The 21,802-nt window shown below is 39.2% G+C and overlaps 1 protein-coding gene across 1 annotated transcript in view; it reads left to right on the top strand.

The window, feature by feature from the left end:
- Nucleotides 1–21,802, top strand: part of GBE1 (1,4-alpha-glucan branching enzyme 1) — a 314,187-nt gene that overhangs the window by 220,319 nt on the left and 72,066 nt on the right. The window contains exons 11-12 of the mRNA XM_070367825.1: nucleotides 6,583–6,693; nucleotides 11,516–11,687. Coding sequence (XP_070223926.1) covers nucleotides 6,583–6,693; nucleotides 11,516–11,687 — 283 coding nt within the window. The remainder of the gene's footprint in view (nucleotides 1–6,582; nucleotides 6,694–11,515; nucleotides 11,688–21,802) is intronic.

The raw sequence follows: 21,802 nt of genomic DNA, 5'->3' as shown, positions 1-21,802 counted from the left end.
CTGGGATAACCCCATGGACAGAGGAGCCTGACAGGATACAATCCATGGGTTTGCAAGTGTCAGACACAACTTAGCTATTAAACTACCACCATAACATTTTGCAAAGCTATAGTATAATATCACAATCAGGATAGTGACATGGACATAATCAAGATATGGAACATTACCACGAGTTTCCCAAATGTTGCCTTTAGAGCCACACCTACTCCTTTCTTCCCCAAATCACTCCTGAACCTTTGGCCACAACTAATCTGATCTCCATTTCTATAATTTTTTCATTTTAAAAATGTTATATAAATGGAATAATACAGTGTGCAACCTTTTGGGCTTATCATTTTTCACTTAGTCAAATTCTCTGGGAATTTCATGTGGGTTGTTGGCTGTATCAGTAGTATATTTCTTTTCAAGATTTTTTTTTAAATTTTTATTGGAGTATAGTTGCTTAACAATGTAATGTTAGTTTTAGGTGTAGAGCAAAGTAAATCAGTTAAACATATAGGCCATTATAGATTTTTGAGTAGAATTTCCTGTGCTATATAGTATGTTCTTATGAATGATCTATTATATATAAATGTGATTAGTCATTTCAGTGATGTCTGACTCTTTGCAACCCTATGGACTATATGTAGCCTGCCAGCCTCCTCTGTGCATGAGATTCTCCAGGCAAGAATACTGGAGTGGGATCCTCTGGGGAATCTTCCTGAATCAGGGATCGAACCCATGTCTCCTGTGTCTCCTGCATTGCACATGGATTCTTTATCCACTGAGCCATTTGGGAAGCCCCATTTTATACATAATAGTATGTATATGTCAATCCCAGTCTCCCAATTTATCCCTCCCCCTCTTTACCTGCTGGGAGCCATAAGTTTGTTTTCTACATCTGTGATGCTACTTCACTGTTTCCCTTTCTTTTTGTTGAATGCTATCTCATGGCATGGTTGTATCACAGTTTGTTTAACTATTTTTCCAGTAAAAGATATCTCGACTATTTCTAGGTTTTGGCTGCTATAAAGAGAGCTGCTATAAACATTTGTATACAGATTTTTGTATGAACATAAATTTTCATTACTCTATGGTAAACGTCCAAAAGTACTGGGTTTTATACTGGTTGGATGTTGTTGTTATTGTTGTTCAGTCACTAAGTCGTGTCCAACTGCAACCCCATGGACTGCAACATGCCAAGGCTTCCCTGTCCTTCACTATCTCCCGGAGTTTGCTCAAACTCATGTCCATTGTCAGTGATGCCATCCAACCATCTCATCCTTCCTTCATCACCTCTTCTCCTCTCCTTCAATCTTTCCCAACATCAGGGTCTTTTCCAGTGAGTCAGCACTTTGCATCAGGTGGCCTGAGTATTGGAGCTTCAGTTTCAGTATCAGTCATTCCAATGAATATTCAGGGTTGATTTCCTATAGGACTGACTGGCTTGACCTCCTTGCTGTCCAAGGGACTCTCAAGAGTCTTCCCCAGCACCACATTTCAAAAGTATCAGTTCTTCAGCACTCAGCCTTCTCTATCCTCCAACTCTCATATAAGTAAATGACCACTGGAAAAACCATACCTTTAACCATACTTTGTCTGCAAAGTGGTATCTTTGCTTTTTTATATGCTGTCTAGGTTTGTCATAGCTTTTCTTCCAAGAAGCATGCATCTTTTAATTTCATAGCTGCAGTACTTTCAGCAGTGACTTTGGAGCTGAAGATAATAAACTCTCTCACTGTTCCCACTTTTTCCTCAAATATTTGCCATGAAGTGGTGGAACCAGATGTCGTGATCATAGTTTTCTGAATATTGAGTTTTAAGCCAGCTTTTTCACTCTCCTCTTTCACTTTCATCAAGAGGCTCTTTAGCTCCTCTTTGCTTTCTGCCATTAAAGTGGTATCATCTGTATATCTGAGGTTGTTGATATTTCTCCCAGCAATCTTGATTCCAGCTTGTGCTTCATCCAGCCTGGCATTTCGTATGATGTACTTTGCATATGAGTTAAATACTTTGCATATGGGTGACAATATACAGCCTTGACATACTTACTCCTTTCCCAATTTGGAACCAGTCTGTTGTTCCATGTCTGGCTCTAACTGTTGCTGTTTGATCTGCATGCAGATATATCACGAGGCAGGTCAGGTGGTCTGGTATTCCCATCTCTTGAAGAATTTTCCACAGTTTATTGTGATCCACACAGTCAGAGGCTTTCAAACTATTTTTCTGAGTAGTTGTACCATTTTGTATTACCACAAGCAACTTTGGAGAGATCCAGTTTCTGTACGTTCTTGAACAGTACATTTGTTATTGTTGCTATTTTTCATATTAGTCTTTCTGTCAGTTGTGCAGAAATATCTCGCTGTGGGTTTAGTTTGCATTTTCTTAATGGCATATGATGAAGAACTTGTTTTCTTGTGCTTATTTGCCATCTTTATATCTTCTTCAGTGAAATGTCTGTTCATGTCTTTTGACCATTTTCTAATTGGATCATTCATTTACTGTGGAGTTTTGAGAGTTCTTTATATAGTTTAGATTCAACCCTTTTGTGGGGTGGTATGTGGTTGACAAATATATTTATACCAGTCTTTGCTTGTGTTTTCATCCTCTACATGTGGACTTCCACAGAGCTAAAGTTCTTTGTTTTCTTTAAATTTAATGAAGGCCAGTTTATCTTTTTTTATTTTTTTCCCCTTTTAGAGATCTCTTTTGGTGACAAATCTAAGAATTCTTTGATTCTCCTATATTTTCTATTAAACATTTATAATTTTATGTTTAAGTCCATAGTCCATTTAAGTTACTTTTTGTGCAATCAGTGTCTAAGGTTTTTTTTTTTGGTCTAAAGATGTCTATCACTTCCCGCATGATTTGTTGAAAAGTCTAACCTGCTTCCATTGAATTCTTTTAACACAACAGTCAAACTTAACTGGGCATATTTGTATAGGTTTATGGCAATAGCACCCCACTCCAGTACTCTTGCCTGGAAAATCCCATGGATGGAGGAGCCTGGTGGGCTGCAGTCCATGGGGTCGCGAAGAGTCAGACACGACTGAGCGACTTGACTTTCACTTTTCACTTTCATGCATTGGAGAAGGAAATAGCAACCCACTCCAGTACTCTTGCCTGGAAAATCCCATGGATGAAGGAGCCTGATGAGCTGCAGTCCATGGGGTCATGAAGAGTCAGACACGACTGAGCGACTTGACTTTCACTTTTCACTTTCACGCATTGGAGAAGGCAATGGCACCCCACTCCAGTACTCTTGCCTGGAAAATCCCATGGATGGAGGAGCCTGATGGGCTGCAGTCCATGGAGTCATGAAGAGTCAGACACGACTGAGCGACTTGACTTTCACTTTTCACTTTCATGCATTGGAAAAGGAAATGGCAACCCACTCCAGTGCTCTTGCCTGGAGAATCCCGGGGACGGGGGAGCCTGGTGGGCTGCCGTCCACGGGGCCGCACAGAGTCGGACACGACTGAAGCAACTTAGCAGCAGCAGCAGCATGGATTGTGAATAGACATATACAAATACTACACTGAATCTAAATAATACAAAGTGTCTTAAAATAATACAAATCTACTGTCATATGTTCACAAATCTGAAATGATCTTCCTAGACTAAAAATCAAGGCTTGGTAAGGCTGCATTCCTTCTGGAGGTTCTATTTCTTTGACTTTTCTATCTTCTAAAACCCACCTGTATTCTTTAGTTCATGAGCCCTCCCCCTATCTTCAAAGCCAGCAGGGTAGCATCTTCAAATCTCTGTCTTACTCTGACAACCCAAGCACCTTTTAAGAAAGATCCCTGTAATTACATTGGGCCCATCCAGGTAATCCAGAGAAGGGAAATGGCAACCCACTCCAGTATTCTTGCCTGGAGAATCCTGTGGACAGGGGAGCCTAGTGGGCTGCTGTCCATGGAGTTGCACAGAGTCGGACACAAAGACTGAAGCGACTTAGCATGCATGCATTGGAGAGGGAAATGGCAACCCACTCCAGTATTCTTGCCTGGAAAATCCCAGAGACAGAGGAGCCTGGTGGGTTGCTGTCTATGAGGTCCCACAGAGTCGGACATGACTGACATGATTTAGCAGTAGCAGCAACATCCGGGTGATCCAGGATAATCTCCCCCTCTCAATGTCCTTAACTTCAGCAGATCTCTGAAGTCCTTCTTGCCATGTAAGGTGACATATTCACAGACTCTGGGTATTAGCATGTGAACACCTGTGCTGCTGTTGCTGCTGCAGCCCACCAGGCTCCCCCGTCCCTGCCATTTCCTTCTCCAGTGCATGAAAGTGAAAAGTGAAAGTGAAGTCGCTCAGTCAGGTCCAACTCTTAGCAACCCCGTGGACTGCAGCCTATCAGGCTCCTCCATCCATGGGATTTTCCAGGCAAGAGTACTGGAGTGGGGTGCCATTGCCTTCTCCTGTGAACACCTGTGGGCGGGCATTATTCTGCCTAATACAGTCTGCCCTCTGGTGCCCAGTGATTCACACTGCAGTTATGGGGGATGGCAGCAGCTGCTGCTGCTGCTTCTGCTAAGTCATGTGTACTCTGTGCAACCCCCTAGACGGCAGCCCACCAGGCTACCCCGTCCCTGGGATTTTCCAGGCAAGAACACTGGAGTGGGTTGCCATTTCCTTCTCCAGTGCATGAAAGTGAAAAGTGAAAGTGAAGTCGCTCAGTCGTGTCTGACTCTTGGGACACCATGGACTGCAGCCTACCAGGCTGCTCCGCCCATGGGATTTTCCAGGCAAGAGTACTAGAGTAGGGTTGCCATTGCCTTCTCCGACGGGGGATGGCTAAGCACCTCTGAATTCCATTGAGCAAAATTTAAAAAAAAAAAGCAAAGGAAGATACAAACAGGCTGGAACTCTATTTCATGTACCAAAATCTGCATTAATTTCCTATTGCTGTATAACCAACTACCACAAACTTAGCAATTTAAAACATTTCTATTATTATCTCACCCTTTCTTCGAAGGACATCTGTTGTATTCAAAGTTCCCTCCCACCCTCCAGGTAAAGGATTATACAAAGAGGTGAATCAGAGGGAGTGGGAATCATAGGAACCATTTTAGAATTCTGCCTGTCAGTGTGCAGGACAGAGAAATGAGCCCCCTTTAGAAAGATTGTGTTGAGTGAAAGAATAGTCTCTTTTTAGGCTGTTAATTCTGTGGAGCAGCGGCTTTCATAGGATAGTCAGAGAAAGGGATTTTGCTGGATGTCTGAGTGGTGAGAAAACAAAACAAAGCAAAACAATGCAGAGTTTCACAATGGCAGCCTAAGGAGGAAAGCATTTCATGGAAAGGGGTAGGGACAGCATTCTTTTCTTGTACAGCAAGCGTTTGCCTAAGAAAGGACTTAGGACGCAATCATAATCTGAAATTTCTACAAGTTCATTTGCACTGAAGAGGTTTGAGAGGTACAGAAGCCACACTGGAGACTGAGTAACAACCCAAGTGGAGACAAAAATGTGCGCACTGTTGACTTATCTCGGAGAGGCAGCAGTGAATGGTGGCGGGAAGCGAGATCTTAATTCCCTGCCCAGAAATTGAACCTGGGTAGTCTGGATGAGAATCAAGAATCCTAGCCACCCGACCAGCCAGGGCTAGAGGCTGGAAGCTATTTTTCCCTGGATCTTTGACCTCAGTGAAAAATGCATTTATCACGGAGGCAGAAACTGTAAATGCAGGTACAAAGTTTATTATTAGAGGCATAGCATAACAACAAGTGGGAAAGCACACAGAGAAATGGTTGATTTAGTTAAGATGGAAGCAAAGCAGAAATGCACACTCAGAGAGAAGGGTGTGGTGAAGAGCAGTGAGGTAAAGAGGCCATGCCATGACTCTTACCTTTAGGTGTTTCCAAGAGACAAAGACTGGCTATTTACCCTGTGTCTGTTGTTACTTCCATTTTGGAGGGCAAACAGGAGGCTGATTGTAAATGCCTTAACTGGAGCCCACCCATCTCTTATCTCAGAAAACACCAACAGAAGGCTGGTTATAGGTATTCTGTGGGAAGCCCACTTCTTCCTGCCTCATGAAATGCAAACAGAAGGTCAGCTGTAGATATCTAACCTGGAGCCCATCTATCTCCTACCTCAGGATGATATTTATTTCATGATAATCAGCTTTTATACATTGAAATAATAGTTGTTTTCATTTATTTTAAGAAAGGAACAAGACACTCTTCTTGCTAACTTTTTTTTTTTTTTCATTCCAAGCTAAATGGTAGCAAGTATATCTGTACCTTGTGGAAGTTATTGAAAAATCTACTGCACAACACTTTACTGTAGTCATTAATCAAGAAGTAGCAGCTGTTACAGAAAAAGAAAAAAGGTTGCCAAAATCCTAAAGTGCAGTGATCAAATCATCTGCACAAAAGTGAGCACATGCACACCCACACACAACACCACTGTCATTTGGATAGTCTGTACAAAAGCTGTGATTTCAGTAAAAGTTCAACAAAGCTATTTTTGTTCTGTAGGTGTGCTTGTATCTGTGTGTCATAATTTGGATTAATATGATATATACCCTAAGTTTGGGTTATAAAGTAAGAATAGTAATGATGTATTGAAATTATTTCCTGTCTTGCATTTAGTTACTGAAAGAATATAAAGATGAAGATTGGAACATGGGCAATATAGTGTATACACTCACAAACCGACGCTACCTTGAAAAGTGCATTGCCTACGCAGAGAGCCACGATCAGGTAAATAAGTATGTGTGTAAACCGTTCTCTCTCTGTGCCTGTATGTGTTAACGTATCTAAAATAAGCATATCTCAATACAAATTTCTATAGTTCAATACAATTAATGCAGTGTGTTATATGTCTGTTTTATGTGACAGCTACTCTTACTTGAAAAATGTTTCAGGGACTTCCATGGTGGTCCCGTAGTTAAGAGTTTGCCTTCCAGTGCAGAAGGTCCAGGTTCGATCCCTTGTCAGGGAGCTAAGATCCCATGCATCTCACAGTCAAAAAGCCCCAAACATAAAACAGAAGCAGTATTGTAACAAATTCAGTAGACATTTTAAATCAAAAAACCTTTAAAAAAGAAAAACATTAAAAAAATTACTTTGTAGATCCATAAATTTCAGCTTCAAAATGCAGTACTACTTTTACCCTGCCAAACTGTAATTAAACGACTGTGAATGACAGTTGCAAGTGCTATCTTACAAGTTTTCCTTTGTTGTCACAAGAAGAATGTTGGTGCTAATCCAGGTTAATTTTAATTTCCTTTCCATTTTATGTTTCCTTCTAAAGATTTTCTTTTATGGCTTTTCACTTGCTTTCATCATTTTCCCCCCTCAGTCACTAAATCTTTTGCTGATTGATCACCCTGATCTCTGTCCCTCTGTTTTAGTCCATCATCTATAACGTAGCCTGAGATATTTTCCAAAGGGCAAAGCTAATTTTGTTAACCCAGATCTTTTGGTTAAAGTTTCTCACACACAACCTGTCATATCTTGGCTCATGCCAAAGTCTATTCTCTGTTCAATCCTCCAAGTGTTCTGTTCTTCAATACTGTAAAACTTTCACCCATTCATAAATAGGTCTGCTGCTGCTGCTAAGTCGCTTCAGTCGTGTCCGACTCTGTGTGACCCCGTAGACGGCAGCCCACCAGGCTCCCCTGTCCCTGGGATTCTCCAGGCAAGAACACCGGAGTGGGTTGCCATTTCCTTCTCCAATGCATGAAAGTGAAAAGTGAAAGTGAAGTCGCTCAGTCGTGTCCGACTCTTAGTGATCCCATGGACTTCACCCTACCAGGCTCCTCCATCCATGGGATTTTCCAGGCAAAAGTACTGGAGTAGGGTGCCATTGCCTTCTCCCATAAATAGGTCAGCCTTGTCCCAATCTTATACTTTCCCCACACACATGCAAATGCATACTTCACCTGGGAAACTACTATAAAGAACTAATGCTCTGACTCATGTGTGTTTCCTGAAGCTTTCATCCAGGTGTATAGGGGAAAAAGTGGTTTCCCAATTCTTCATGTTCTCATCACATTTTAAGCAGAATATTTGTTTCCATTTGTATTTGCAGCCTTAGTACTATGACTTCTCCTAGTAGTCACTCAAATGGAGAAGGCCATTTAGTTATTGAAAGCATGTGGATTGTCCCCATAAACAATATAAATTGAAGTCTTTATACTTTAAAAAGACAGTAAACCTTTTGAAATTATTTGCAGTATATGAGTTAAGAAAATTGAAATTAAACAATAAGTTCCTATGTTATTTCAACAGAAATTAACAATTTAAGTTGGAAACTAGTTTTTCAGATGTCTCCTCTTACTATTAAGAAAGTATAAGTAGACCAGAGATCAGCTATCAAGGCCCATGAGCCAAATTCTGCCTGCTGCTTGTTTTTATAAAGGTAATTGGAACACAGGCATACTCATTCAATTATCTATTGTCTATGGCTGTTTTTGAGTCTTCATGGCAGATTTAAGTAGTTGAGACTGAGAAAATAGCCCACTGCCTAAACCATGTACTGTTGGCCTGTATAGAAACTTTACTCATTCATGAAGTAGACATATGAAGTTTTATATCTTCCTAATTGGGGCAGTACTTTCTTTTAAATTGGCTGTGGAACAAATCAAATAAATATCAATGAGAAAAACAGAACCAAAATGTAGCAAAATAAGAAATGAATACTATGATTTTTCCTGTGGTCATGTATGGATGTGAGAGTTGGACCGTGAAGAAGGCTGAGCACTGAAGAATTGATGCTTTTGAACTGTGGTGTTGGAGAAGACTCTTGAGAGTCCCTTGGACTGCAAGGAGATCCAACCAGTCCATTCTAAAGGAGATCAGCCCTGGGATTTCTTTGGAGGGAATGATGCTGAAGCTGAAACTCCAGTACTTTGGCCACCTCATGCGAAGAGTTGACTCACTGGAAAAGACTCTGATGCTGGGAGGGATTGGGGGCAGGAGGAGAAGGGGACAACAGAGGATGAGATGGCTGGATGGCATCACTGACTTGAACGATGTGAGTCTGAGTGAACTCTGGGAGTTTGTGATGGACAGGGAGGCCTGGCGTGCTGCAGTTCATGGCGTCGCAAAGAGTCAGACACGACTGTGAGACTGAACTGAACTGAACTGAACTGACTGAATATTAATTTAAGGATAAGTAAATCCCTTGTCAAGAATATTCAGTTCATTTCAGTCTCTCAGTCATGTCCGACTGTTTGCAACTCCATGGATGGCAGTAGACAGGCTTCCCCGTCCATCACCAATTCCTGGAGCTTACTCAAACTCATGTCCATTGAGTCGTTCATGCCATCCAACCATCTCATCCTTTATCGTCCCTTTCTCCTCCTGCCCCCAATCCCTCCCAGCATCAGGGTATTTTCCAATGAGTCAGTTCTTCACATCAGGTAGCCAAAGTTTGGAGTTTCAGCTTCAGCATCAGTCCTTCCAATGAATATTCAGAACTGATTTCTTTTAGGATTTACTGGTTGGATCTCCTTGCAGTCCAAGGGACTCTCAAAAGTCTTCTCCAACACCACAGTTCAAGAGCACTGGGAGGACCCAGAGGGATGGTATGGGGAGGGAGGAGGGAGAAGGGTTCAGGATGGGGAACACATGTATACCTGTGGCGGATTCATTTTGATATTTGGCAAAACTAATACAATTATGTAAAGTTTAAAAAAAAAAAAAACCCAAAAGCATCAATTCTTCAGTGTTCAGCTGTCTTCCAACTATCTTTTCCATTTATGTCAAACTATCACTTCCATTCATGACTATGGAAAAACCATAGCTTTGACTAGATGATGGACCTTTGTTGACAAAGTAATGTCTCTGCTTTTTAATATGCTGTCTAGGTTGGTCATAACTTTCCTTTCAAGGAAAGTGACTTTTAATTTCATGGCTGCAGTCACCATCTGCAGTGATTTTGGAGCCCCAAAAAATAAAGTCTCTTGTCGTTTCCACTGTTTCCCCGTCTATTTGCCATGAAGTGATAGGACCGGATGCCATGATCTTAGTTTCCTGATAGTTGAGTTTTAAGCCAGCTTTTTCACTCTCCTCTTTCACTTTCATCAAGAGGCTCTTTAGTTCTTCTTCGCTTTCTTCCATAAGGGTGGTGTCACCTGTATACCTGAGGTTATTAATATTTCTCCCAACAATCTTGATCCCAGCTTGTGCTTCTTCCAGTCCAGCGTTTCTCATGATGTACTCTGCATAGAAGTTAAACAAGCAAAGTGACAATATACAGCTTTCATGTACTCCTTTCCCAATTTGGAACCAGTCTTTTGTTCCATGTCCAGTTCTAACTGTTGCTTCTTTGTCTGCATACACATTTTTCAGGAGGCAGGTCAGGTGATCTGTTATTACCATCTCTTTAAAAAATTTTCCACATTATTTTGTGTGTCAAGTATATAACAACATGAAAATTAAAATACATTGCAAGCTTCTAGCCAACTGTAGCACATTTGGGTTCCCAATTTATGTTTATTTTATATGAATGAATAAAAGAATAAAGAAATGAGTAAAATAAACAAATTAAAGATGAATCTGATAGATTAATTTCATAATTTTTCTTCCAAGATGTACAGAAACAGTATGGAAGACTTATTTCATACTTTAAACATCCAGGTAATTCCACCTTGTATTAAAAATTGTCAGGAATATACAAAAAGATGTAAGTTACCTAATTCTTCCTAAAAGCAAACATACACTGAATTTTAAACCTAATAAAAATTACAAATATGAATATATGAAAATAGTTTAAACTTTAAAATAGGTTTATAAAGAAAAATATTTTTCTAAAAATGAAAATAATTGTACAGTTATAGGGTGAGGAGATTATGGTTTAAGCTCTGTGTTTCTCTATATATTCTTCCTGTCGATAAATAATCCTTGGCATTAGTTAGCTACTTTTAACCATAAATCATTCCAATTAAGAGACCTTTTCTGCTGCTCAGGGTGTTTCCAAGTTACCTGCCCCATTTGTCAACTATTATATTTTCATATAAAACAAACTCGTTCTAGATTAGATTTCAAATATAATAAGAAAGCAAGTTCTACATTTTAAGAAAAAGTTGTCAGTTTGCTCCTAAAAGGAAAAAAGGTCCATTGTAATATATTTATGTACATGTTTTATGTACATAAGTGCTGCTGCTGCTACTGCTACTAAGTCGCCTCAGTTGTGTCCGACTCTGTGTGACCCATGGACTGCAGCCCACCAGGCTCCTCCGTCCCTGGGACTCTCCAGGCAAGAACACTGGAGTGGGTTGCCATTTCCTTCTCCAATGCATGAAAGTGGAAAGTGAAAGTGAAGTCGTTCAGTCGTGTCAGACTCTTAGCGACCCCATGGACTGCAGCCCACCAGGCTCCTCCGTCCATGGGATTTTCCAGGCAAGAGTACTGGAGTGGGGTGCCAGATAGTGACTATTGGGAAATACATGGAATTAATACTAATTCACACACTTCTCCTGTACTGTTTTTGTGAAATCACGTGTTACTCTAGCATAAATGACAACTCCCTAGTATTTATTCTTTGCATTTACATCAATGACTTTTATTTTATTAGGCACTTGTTGGGGATAAGACGTTGGCATTTTGGTTGATGGATGCTGAAATGTATACCAACATGAGTGTTCTGACCCCATTTACTCCCGTTATTGATCGTGGAATACAGCTTCACAAGATGATTCGACTCATTACTCACGCACTCGGTGGAGAGGGGTATCTCAATTTCATGGGTAAGTATGAATTGAACTTATATCCAATCTGTGTTTAAAATGTTAACCAATATTATATATGACACAAGTCATGTAGGATATTGTGCTGTAGCTGTTCAGGTTTAAAATAGAATATTATAATTTTATTTCCGTAAAACACTGTCATGTGTAAACTGTAAAAATTAAATTACTTTAAGATTATTGTTATACTAATATATGATGCAAAATTAACCTAATGGCTGGTATCTTATTTAATACTGTTGTCAATAAGTGGGGTGAAAATTTTTTTAAACATAGAATTGTTATTCTGAATTTAATCATTCTGATTTATTTCATTATCGTAGTGTTTGCACATTGAACATAGAAGGATATAATTGTCATGTCATAACAACATACTGAGCTAATATTATTGGTCTTCTTTGAGGTAACTGTACACCAGTACATTTGTATTATAAATGTGGAAACCAAGGCCCAAGGTATTGTGATGGACAAAAAAGATACTTATTTAAAAAAAAATAGGAAACATGACTATTCAAAAGTCATTTCTGTCTGAAGGATCTTGAATTATAAAATATACAATCAACCAGCACTGTTTTCTGTTCTATTTGGTCAACCAAAACCATTTGAGTTTTAGGAAATTTTACCAGTTTTTAGGGTGGAGAGAACTGGAAAGATGGGGGAATGGCAGCCTGACTTAATTTTCTATAATAAAAGCCTTAGAAAGTGAAAAGTGAAAGTCACTCAATTGTGTCTGACTCTTTGTGACACCATGGACTATACAGTCCATGGAATTCTCCAGGCCAGAATATTAGAGTGGGTAGCCATTCCCTTCTCAAGGGGCTCTTCCCAACCCAGGAATCACTTCGGATTAATTCATTTCTACCTGGAAGTTTTTATTTAAAAAATTTCTGATCAGACTTATAAAAGTCTCTATCATTTGCTGTCTTGAGACTAGGAAGCTAAATCCAATAAAGCACATACCAGATTTTCCCTGTACAACCTGTACCTTTCAGTGCATCCTTCTCCTCTCAACCTGTCAGGAAGTGACCCTCGTGACCTTGAGATTGCACTTTGTCTTGCAGGCACCAACCTGGGCTTTCTGGGTGGACTTTGCAGGCATTGTGTTCATAAGGAAAATCAGCCTCAGTTCCTTAAAGGCAGCTGGTCCTCCCAGACACAGTGAACATCATTCACAAGTACAGCCTTTCCTAGTAGAGAAACAAAATCAGTGATGACCTCTGAGTTCATGCCGTTGTTCCTGTCATTAATTCTTGAAGCCCACTGCATCCGAGAATTCTATTGATCCAGACGTAGTTTACTGCTTTAGTCTGGAAGTTGTGTAAGCATTGTCAGCTCAGAAGCCTGTACTGAAGAGTTGAGAGTGTCAGTGGTTTGTAGTACCTGATAGAGTTTTTTTCCTGAGACTGTCCTTTGATGAAGACAATTCTAGCCCATAGCATGTAACATAGCGTCTGAGTAAAACAAAACTATCTGCAGATAACAGAGACTTAATGTCCCTAGTTCATTGAATATTGATAACTTTCAGATAAAAAATGTCTGAAGAAAGTTCATAATGAGAACTATTTCTTGAGTCTTGGTATTAATATTTTCCCTGAAGGTAAAAATGGATCATGGACAGCTAAGATCTTAACAAATCTCCAGTAATTTCATAAATTCTTTGAAATGTTTATATTAATATCACTTTAACTGTATATATTTAACTGAGGGCTGACTGAACTGCTTTTCTGTTTTGGAAACTCTTCTCATAGAACTTTCAATAGTAACCCAACTAAATAAACATAATTATCTATTAGTGTGTCTCTTATACAGAGAAGGCAATGGCAACCCACTCCAGTACTCTTGCCTGGAGAGTACTGGTGGGCTGCAGTCCATGGGGTCACTAGGAGTCAGACACAACTGAGCGACTTCACTTTCACTTTTCCCTTTCATGCATTGGAGAAGGAAATGGCAACCCACTCCAGTGTTCTTGCCTGGAGAATTCCAGGGACGGGGGAGCCTGGTGGGCTGCCGTCTATGGGGTCGCACAGAGTCGGACACGACTGCAGTGACTTAGCAGCATTCTCTCTTATAAGGTCTGTAAATTGACCATATTTGTGGTATCAAATATAATTTTGAGATTATTTTTGATATAGGACTCAAAGATATATTGAAGTTTTCTTCCTACATTTGTCCTTCAAATAGCTTATAATGTTTAACTCCAACAGAACACTTTTTAAAACTTCCTTCTGGCTCAATATCTTATCTAAATCTAGCATTTCTCTACTAACTTTGAAATCAGTAATCTCTAATATCCTTATGGTTTCTAATTATTGATGTTTTATGAAATTTAGTATTTTCCGTGAGCTCTCATGACTTTAAATATTGTTTTTTTCACTTTCTGATCATGGCACTCTCCTGCCTCTTGGCTTTAATGCCTGCAGTGTCCTCCAGCTGACCCGTAGGCCTTGCATGAATGGTCTCCCATGGGTCTCCCCGATGATGGCCTTGCTCCAGCCAAGTAGACTTTCTTTCAGTTCATTGAATGCACCAACCTCCTTCCACTCGGAGCTCTGTATGTTTTGCTGGTCTCCCCTCTTGGACTCATCGTTCTCAAACACCCCCTGCTATACCTGACAAAATCCTTCATCTGCAAATCTTGTTTCCTTAGGAAAGCCTTTTTCTAAAGCCTCAGACTTCACTAGTTTTACCTATTATACATTTTTATACTGCCCTATTACTTACCTTTTGTGGCACATAAAAAATTATATTTAAAACATTATTAAATATGTGACTACCTTGGTAAATTTAAAACGGAATGAAAATTGGGTCTTATTCACTTAAGACTAGTAGCAATTAGCACAGGATCTAGCACATCGAAAGGCTTTCATGTTTTACTGAAAAAAGATATTTTGTATATTTATATATATGTATATATGTATATATAATTACCTTGTAATATTTTTAGCAGTGGTTCATTAGTTGCAATCACCACTTGTAGTTTTAAGCAAAGTTATTTTTTTCAAGTGGCATGGAAGAAATAAGTTTTTAAATGATCAGTTAAAGAAATTTAAGACCAAGGAGCAGCAATCTGGTTGTTTACTCATGTTTTAGGCATTCTAAAATTTGTTAGTTTTCTGGAATTTTATTTTTATTTCCCTCTAGTAGAGAGAGAATGAATTAAAAGAAGTAAGCAACAACACATTTTTGTATTTTTTCATTTAAATATGTTTACCTAAATTTGTCAGGCATTTAGATATATGTTCTGCTTATCAAAAATCATTAAGATCAATGTAAACTTTTCACAATGATACCAGTTTGGTGGATTTACTTTATTTTGTTTGTTTTTATCTTATATACTCCTAATTTTGTGTTTCAAAAAATTCTTTCACTCTGATAATGGCATTTGCAGCAACATAGGTGGGCCTAGAGATTACCATACTGATGAAATAAGTCAATATAGAGAAACACAAATATCATATATCTCTTATTTGTAGATTCTAAAAAACTAGTACAAATGAACTGATTCACAAAGAAGAAATAGAGTCATATATGTAAAGTACAAACTAAGAATGGGGAATAAATTGGGAGATTGATATTGACATATACACGATGCTGCTGCTGCTGCTGCTAAGTCACTTCAGTCGTGTCCAACTCTGTGTGACCCCATAGACGGCAGCCCACCAGGCTCCCCTGTCCCTGGGATTCTCCAGGCAAGACCACTGGAAGAGTGGGTTGCCATGTCCTTCTCCAATGCATGAAAGTGAAAAGTGAAAGTGAAGTCGCTCAGTCGTGTCCAACTCTCAGCGACCCCATGGACTGCAGCCTACCAGGCTCCTCAGTCCACGGGATTTTCCAGACAAGAGTACTGGAGTGGGGTTCCATCGCCTTCTCCGATATATACACTACTATATATAAAACTTGAAACTGATAAGAATCTACTGTATAGCACAGGGAACTCTACTTGATATTCTATAATGGCCTATATGGGTAAATAATCTAAAAAAGAGTGAATGTATGTATAACTGATTCACTTTGCTGTATAACTGAAACTAACATAATGCTATAAATCAAATACATTCCAATAAAAATTAATTGAAGATTTTTAAAAGCAGAACATTTATTCTTTCTCTCTCTCTAAAACACAATAAATGTAAAGTTGTATTGTTGAGTCACTCAGTCATGTCCAGCTCTTTGTGACCCTGTGGCCTGCAGCACGCCAGGCTTCCCTGTCCTTCACCATCTCCAGAGCTTACATAACTCATGTCCACTAAGTCAATGATACCATCCAACTGTTTTGTCCTCTGTCATCTCTTTCTGTTTCCTAAAAAAAAAAAGAAGGAAAGAAAGAAATCCACTCTGGTTGAAGCAGGGGAATACTTTTTTTTTTTTGGCTTACTAGGTTATTTTAATTATGAATAGATAGGTTTATATTTCCTGTTATTCCATCATATCATCATTAGTTCAGTTCAGTTCAGTCACTCAGTCCTGTCCGACTCTTTGCAATCCCATGAACTGCAGAAGGCCAGGCCTCCCTGTCCATCACCAACTCACGGAATTCACTCAGACTCACGTCCATCAAGTCAGTGATGCCATCCAGCCATCTCATCCTCTGTCGTCCCCTTCTCCTCTTGCCCCCAATCCCTCACAGCATCAGAGTCTTTTCCAATGAGTCAACTCTTCGCATGAGGTGGCCAAAGTACTGGAGTTTCAGCTTTAGCATCATTCCTTCCAAAGAAATCCCAGGGCTGATCTCCTTCAGAATGGACTGGTTGTATCTCCTTGTAGTCCAAGGGACTCGCCAGAGTCTTCTCCAACACCACAGTTCAAAAGCATCAATTCTTTGGCGTTCAGCTTTCTTTACAGTCCAACTCTCACATCCGTACATGACCCCTGGAAAAACCATAGCCTTGACTAGACGGACCTTTGTTGGCAAAGTAATGTCTCTGCTTTTAAATATGCTATCTAGGTTGGTCATAACTTTCCTTCTAAGGAGTAAGCATCTTTTAATTTCATGGCTGCAGTCACCCTCTGCAGTAATTTTGGAGCCCCCAAAAATAAAGTCTGACACTGTTTCCACTGTTTCCCCATCTATTTCCCATGAAGTGATGGGACCAGATGCCATGATCTTCATTTTCTGAATGTTAAGTTTTAAGCCAACTTTTTCACTCTCCTCTTTCACCTTCGTCAAGAGGCTTTTTAGTTCCTCTTTACTTTCTGCTATAAGGGTGGTGTCATCTGCATATCTGAGGTTATTGATATTTCTCCCAGCAATCTTGATTCCAGCTTGTGCTTCTTCCAGCCCAGCGTTTCTCATGATGTACTCTGCATATAAGTTGAATAAGCAGGGTGACAATGTACATCCTTCACGTACTCCTTTTCCTATTTGGAACCAGTCTGTTGTTCCATGTGCAGTTCTAACTGTTGCTTCCTGACCTGCATATAAACTTCTCAAGAGGCAGGTCAGGTGGTCTGGTATTCCCATCTCTTTCAGGATTTTCCACAGTTTATTGTGATCCATACAGTCAAAGGCTTTGGCATAGTCAATAAAACAGAAATAGATGTTTTTCTGGAACTCTCTTGCTTTTTCGATGATCCAGCAGATGTTGGCAATTTGGTCTCTGGTTCCTCTGCCTTTTCTAAAACCAGCTTGAACATCAGGAAGTTCACGGTTCAGGTATTGCTGAAGCCTGGCTTAGATAATTTTGAGCATTACTTTACTAGCCTGTGAGATGAGTGCAATTGTGCAGTAGTTTGAGCATTCTTTGGCATTGCCTTTCTTTGGGATTGGAATGAAAACTGACCTTTTCCAGTCCTGTGGCCACTGCTGAGTTTTCCAAATTTGCTGGCATAGTGATTGCAGCACTTTCACAGCATCATCTTTCAGGATTTGGAATAGCTCAACTGGAATTCCATACCTCCACTAGCTTTGTTCATAGTGATGCTTTCTAAGGCCAATTTGACTTCACATTCCAGGATGTCTGGCTCTAGGTGAGAGATCACACCATCGTGATTATCTTGGTCATGAAGATCTTTTTTGTACAGTTCTTCCATGTATTCTTGCCATCTCTTCTTAATATCTTCTGCTTCTATTAGGTCCATACAATTTCTGTCCTTTATCGAGCCCATCTTTTCATGAAATGTTCCTTTGGTATCTCTGATTTTCTTGAAGAGATCTCTAGTCTTTCCCATTCTGTTGTTTTCCTCTATTTCTTTGCATTGATCACTGAGGAAGACTTTCTTATCTCTTCTTGCTATTCTTTGGAACTCTGCATTCAGATGCTTATGTCTTTCCTTTTCTCCATTGCTTTGTGCTTCTCTTCTTTTCACAGCTACATATCATCATATGAAGGAATCAAGTATAAAATGGGGACCAAAAATAGCTGAATTATTTGCATGTTTTTGCATCCTAAGAGTTGTCATTATAAATATTAGTAAAAGCAAGTTTATATAGACACAGCATGCTATATTGTCTAAGACATTTTCTATGCATCATCTAAATTAATCTTCATAAAAGTTTTCTTTTTTTTTTTTTTTAATACAGTCTTAGTTGCAAAGAAACCTGAGGTTAAAATTAAGGGAGTACTCAGATATCTAGGTAGATATCCCAAGCCCCATTTTACTAATGCTACAACTTGGACAGGAAAAGCAACTCACCTAATGTTGTGCAACTAGAAAATGAGAGGAGCTTATTGTCTTTCTCTTCTATTTCCTATTTGAGAAAATTAGAAACAAAATTAGTATTAGATCAGTATATAGGTTAGCTACCAAAATGTGGTTAATAAATATGTTTCTGGGAAAAGATAGAGCATTGTGATTAAGAAAACGATCTGGATGGGAACCCAGGCTTAGCTGTGTGAGCTGAGTAAGGGGCATCATAACCCTGTGCCTTTGTTTGCTCAGCAGTGGAATGGAGTAGTGCCCACCTCAGAAGATTGTTTTCAGGGTGAAAATGATTTAATACGTTTGCAAGACTTAGCATATTATCAGGTACTTAGCTCATAGTTAATGTTTATTTAGATTTAATTTAACTCTAAATTAGATTTACTATTACTATTTTTATTATTACTAGCTATTCTATTAATGCTGGTATTCCAATTCCATCCAGGAGTGCCTCTTTAGGCTCTCATCTGATGGTGTACGTCATAAAATATTTAATTCATTTCTTCTAAAAATATCAGTAAAATTAGTAATTCTTTGTTAAAAATGAGATGACATTTCCTAGGTGGTATTATGTGGTTCACAAGACTGGAAACGGTCAGTTTTCATTACAGTCCCAAAGGACAATACCAAAGAATGTTCACTCTACCTGACAATTGCACTTATTTCACATACTAGCAAGGTTAAGGTCAAAATCCTTCAAGCTAGGCTTCAGCAGTACATAAACTGAGAGCTTCCAGATGTACAAGCTAGATTTATAAAAGGCAAAGGAACCAGAGATCAAATTGCCAATGTTCAGTGGATCATAGAGAAAGCAAAGGAATTAAAGGAAAACTTCTACTTCAGTGACTATGCTAAAACATTTGGCTGTGTGGATCACAACAAAATGAAAAATCCTTAAGGAGATGGGAGTATGAGACCACCTTACTTATCTCCTAGGAAACCTGTATGTGGGTCAAGAAGCAACAGTTAGAACTGGACATAGAACAACTTACTGGTTCAAAATTGGTAAAGGAGTACACAAGGCTATATATTGTCATCGTGCTTATTAAACTTCTATGTAGAGTACATCATGCAAAATGCTGGGCTGGGTGAATTACAAGCTGGAATCATGATTGCTGGGAGAAATATCAACAACTTCAGATATACAGATGATACCACTCTTATGGCAGAAAAAAAGAGGAACTAAAGAGCGTCTTGATGAAGATGAAATAAAAGAGTGAAAAAGCTGTCTTGAAACTCAACATTAAAAAAACTAAGATTGTGGCATCTAGTCCCATCACTTCATGACAAATAGAAGGGGAAAAGTGGAAGCAGTGACAGATTTTATTTTCCTGGGCTCCAGAATCACTGCAGATAGTGACTGTAGCTATGAAATTAAAAGATGCTTGCTCCTTGAAAGGAAAACTATGACAAACCTAGGCAGCACATTAAAAAGCAGAGACATCACTTTGCCATCTAGTCATGGTTTGTCCAGTAGTCACGTATGGATGTGAAAGCTGGACCTTAAAGAAGTCTGAGTCCCGAAGAACTGATGCTTTCAAACTCTGCTGCTGGAGAAGACTCTTGAGAGTCCCTCGGACTTCAGGGAGATCAAACCAGTCAATGCTAGAGGAAATCAACTCTGTATATTCATTGAAAGGACTGATGCTGAAGCTGAAGCTCCAGTACTTTGGCCACCTGATGCAAAGGGTCAGTTCTTTGGAAAAGATTCTGATACTGGGAATGATTGAGGACAGAAGGACATGGGGGAACAGAGGATTAGATGGTTAGATTGCATCACAGACTCCATAGATATGGATTTGAGCAAACTCCAGGAGATAGTGGAAGATAAAAGAGCTTGACGTGCTGTAGTCCATGGGGTCGCAAAGAGTCGGACATGACTTAGCAGCTGAACAACCACAGTTATGTGGTTAATTATATAGAAATTAAGCTGTTTCTTAGTCAGTCTCACTAAGAGTTAATATTGTTTGTTTTTAATTCATGGTGATGTCTTTTGAATGTTGCTGCTAAAACATCTTACTTTACTTTCATGTATGAAGAGGTTTGATGGTTGCCTGGATTCTCATTTCTAGGATAAGCCAATATGATGTTAATCAGTTAACATTTATTATATGGTTTCTATGTATGAGTGTGTGTGTGCTGCTGCTGCCGCTGCTAAGTCACTTCAGTCATGTCCGACTCTGTGCGACCCCATAGACGGCAGCCCACCAGGCTCCCCCGTCCCTGGGATTCTCCAGGCAAGAACACTGGAGCGGGTTGCCATTTCCTTCTCCAATGCGTAAAAGTGAAAAGTGAAAGTGAAGTCACTCAGTCGTGTCCAACCCTCAGCGACCCCATGGACTGCAGCCCACCAGGCTCCTCCATCCATGGGATTTTCCAGGCAAGAGTACTGGAGTGGGGTGCCATCACCTTCTCCGAGTGTGTGTGTGAGCATTAGATAAAACTTAATATGTTTTTCTTACAAACCTGTGCTCAGATTTATTTCACACAGAAGTAAGGGTAAGGCAAGTGAGCAAAACAGAGACAGAGGGGACACAGAGAGAGACAGAAACAGTGTGAGAGAAAGGCGTAGAGAAAGCAGATTGATATAAGGCAAGTTCTGTTTAGAACGTTAGTGAATTTGAGATATATATCAATTTAAACTATATATTTCATATATTCATAACACATTCTAAAATGTGTTCTAACACAATTTATTACATTCTTTCATGCTTCAGACATTTATATGTGTCTACTGTATGCCAAGTATTGTTAAGTGGTAGATATTCCTAGGTGAAAAAGACTTCTTGCCATCAGGGTCTCAAAACCCAAGAGGAGTCCAGACAAGTAAGCAGACCAGTATGTCTGCCCTAGTACACTCACTCACTACAGTGATAGAGATAAGCAGAGAATGTCATGTGAATATATAGGAAATTGGATTAACAAATTGCATTCTTGGTAGAATTTATGAGCTGCATCAGCCAGACAAACTTAGAAGAGTAGAAAGACACAAAAAACTTGGGAAAGACACACAAACTTAGGAAAAGTCCAAGAAGGAGTAGGACTGATTTAACAGAGTAAGATTAAAGTCAGTTGGGAATATTAAACTTCAAATACAATGAAGAAACTGGAGCCCGAGGAAATCAATTTAGAGATCATTCATTGACTGGCAAGTTTAATGAAAAAATGTGGTTTTCAATCACTTTAAAACATCATAAAACTCTTCAGTAAGAAAGGCCTGGTATTGATTGATGGTTTAATAGCTTTATGTTTTTTTTTTAATCTATTTATAATATAACTAAAAGGAGACAGATTAGAAAAATAAGCTGTGGTTATTGATAATCTATGTGGATATACCTATGCTATTTGTAAAATCAGTGGTTATTTAATATTTAATTTTTGGTTAAAAATAAATATAGAATGAAAAACATCTGCTTTACACATAGGTTATTTCAGTAAATATATGTTGCAGTCATACCTTATTTTATTGTGCTGCA

This window comes from Bos mutus, chromosome 1 (genome assembly GCF_027580195.1).
Source record: "Bos mutus isolate GX-2022 chromosome 1, NWIPB_WYAK_1.1, whole genome shotgun sequence".
Classification (NCBI taxonomy): Eukaryota; Metazoa; Chordata; class Mammalia; order Artiodactyla; family Bovidae; genus Bos; species Bos mutus.
Note: the sequence above shows the minus strand (reverse complement) of the source record. Positions and strands in the feature narration are given on the sequence as shown.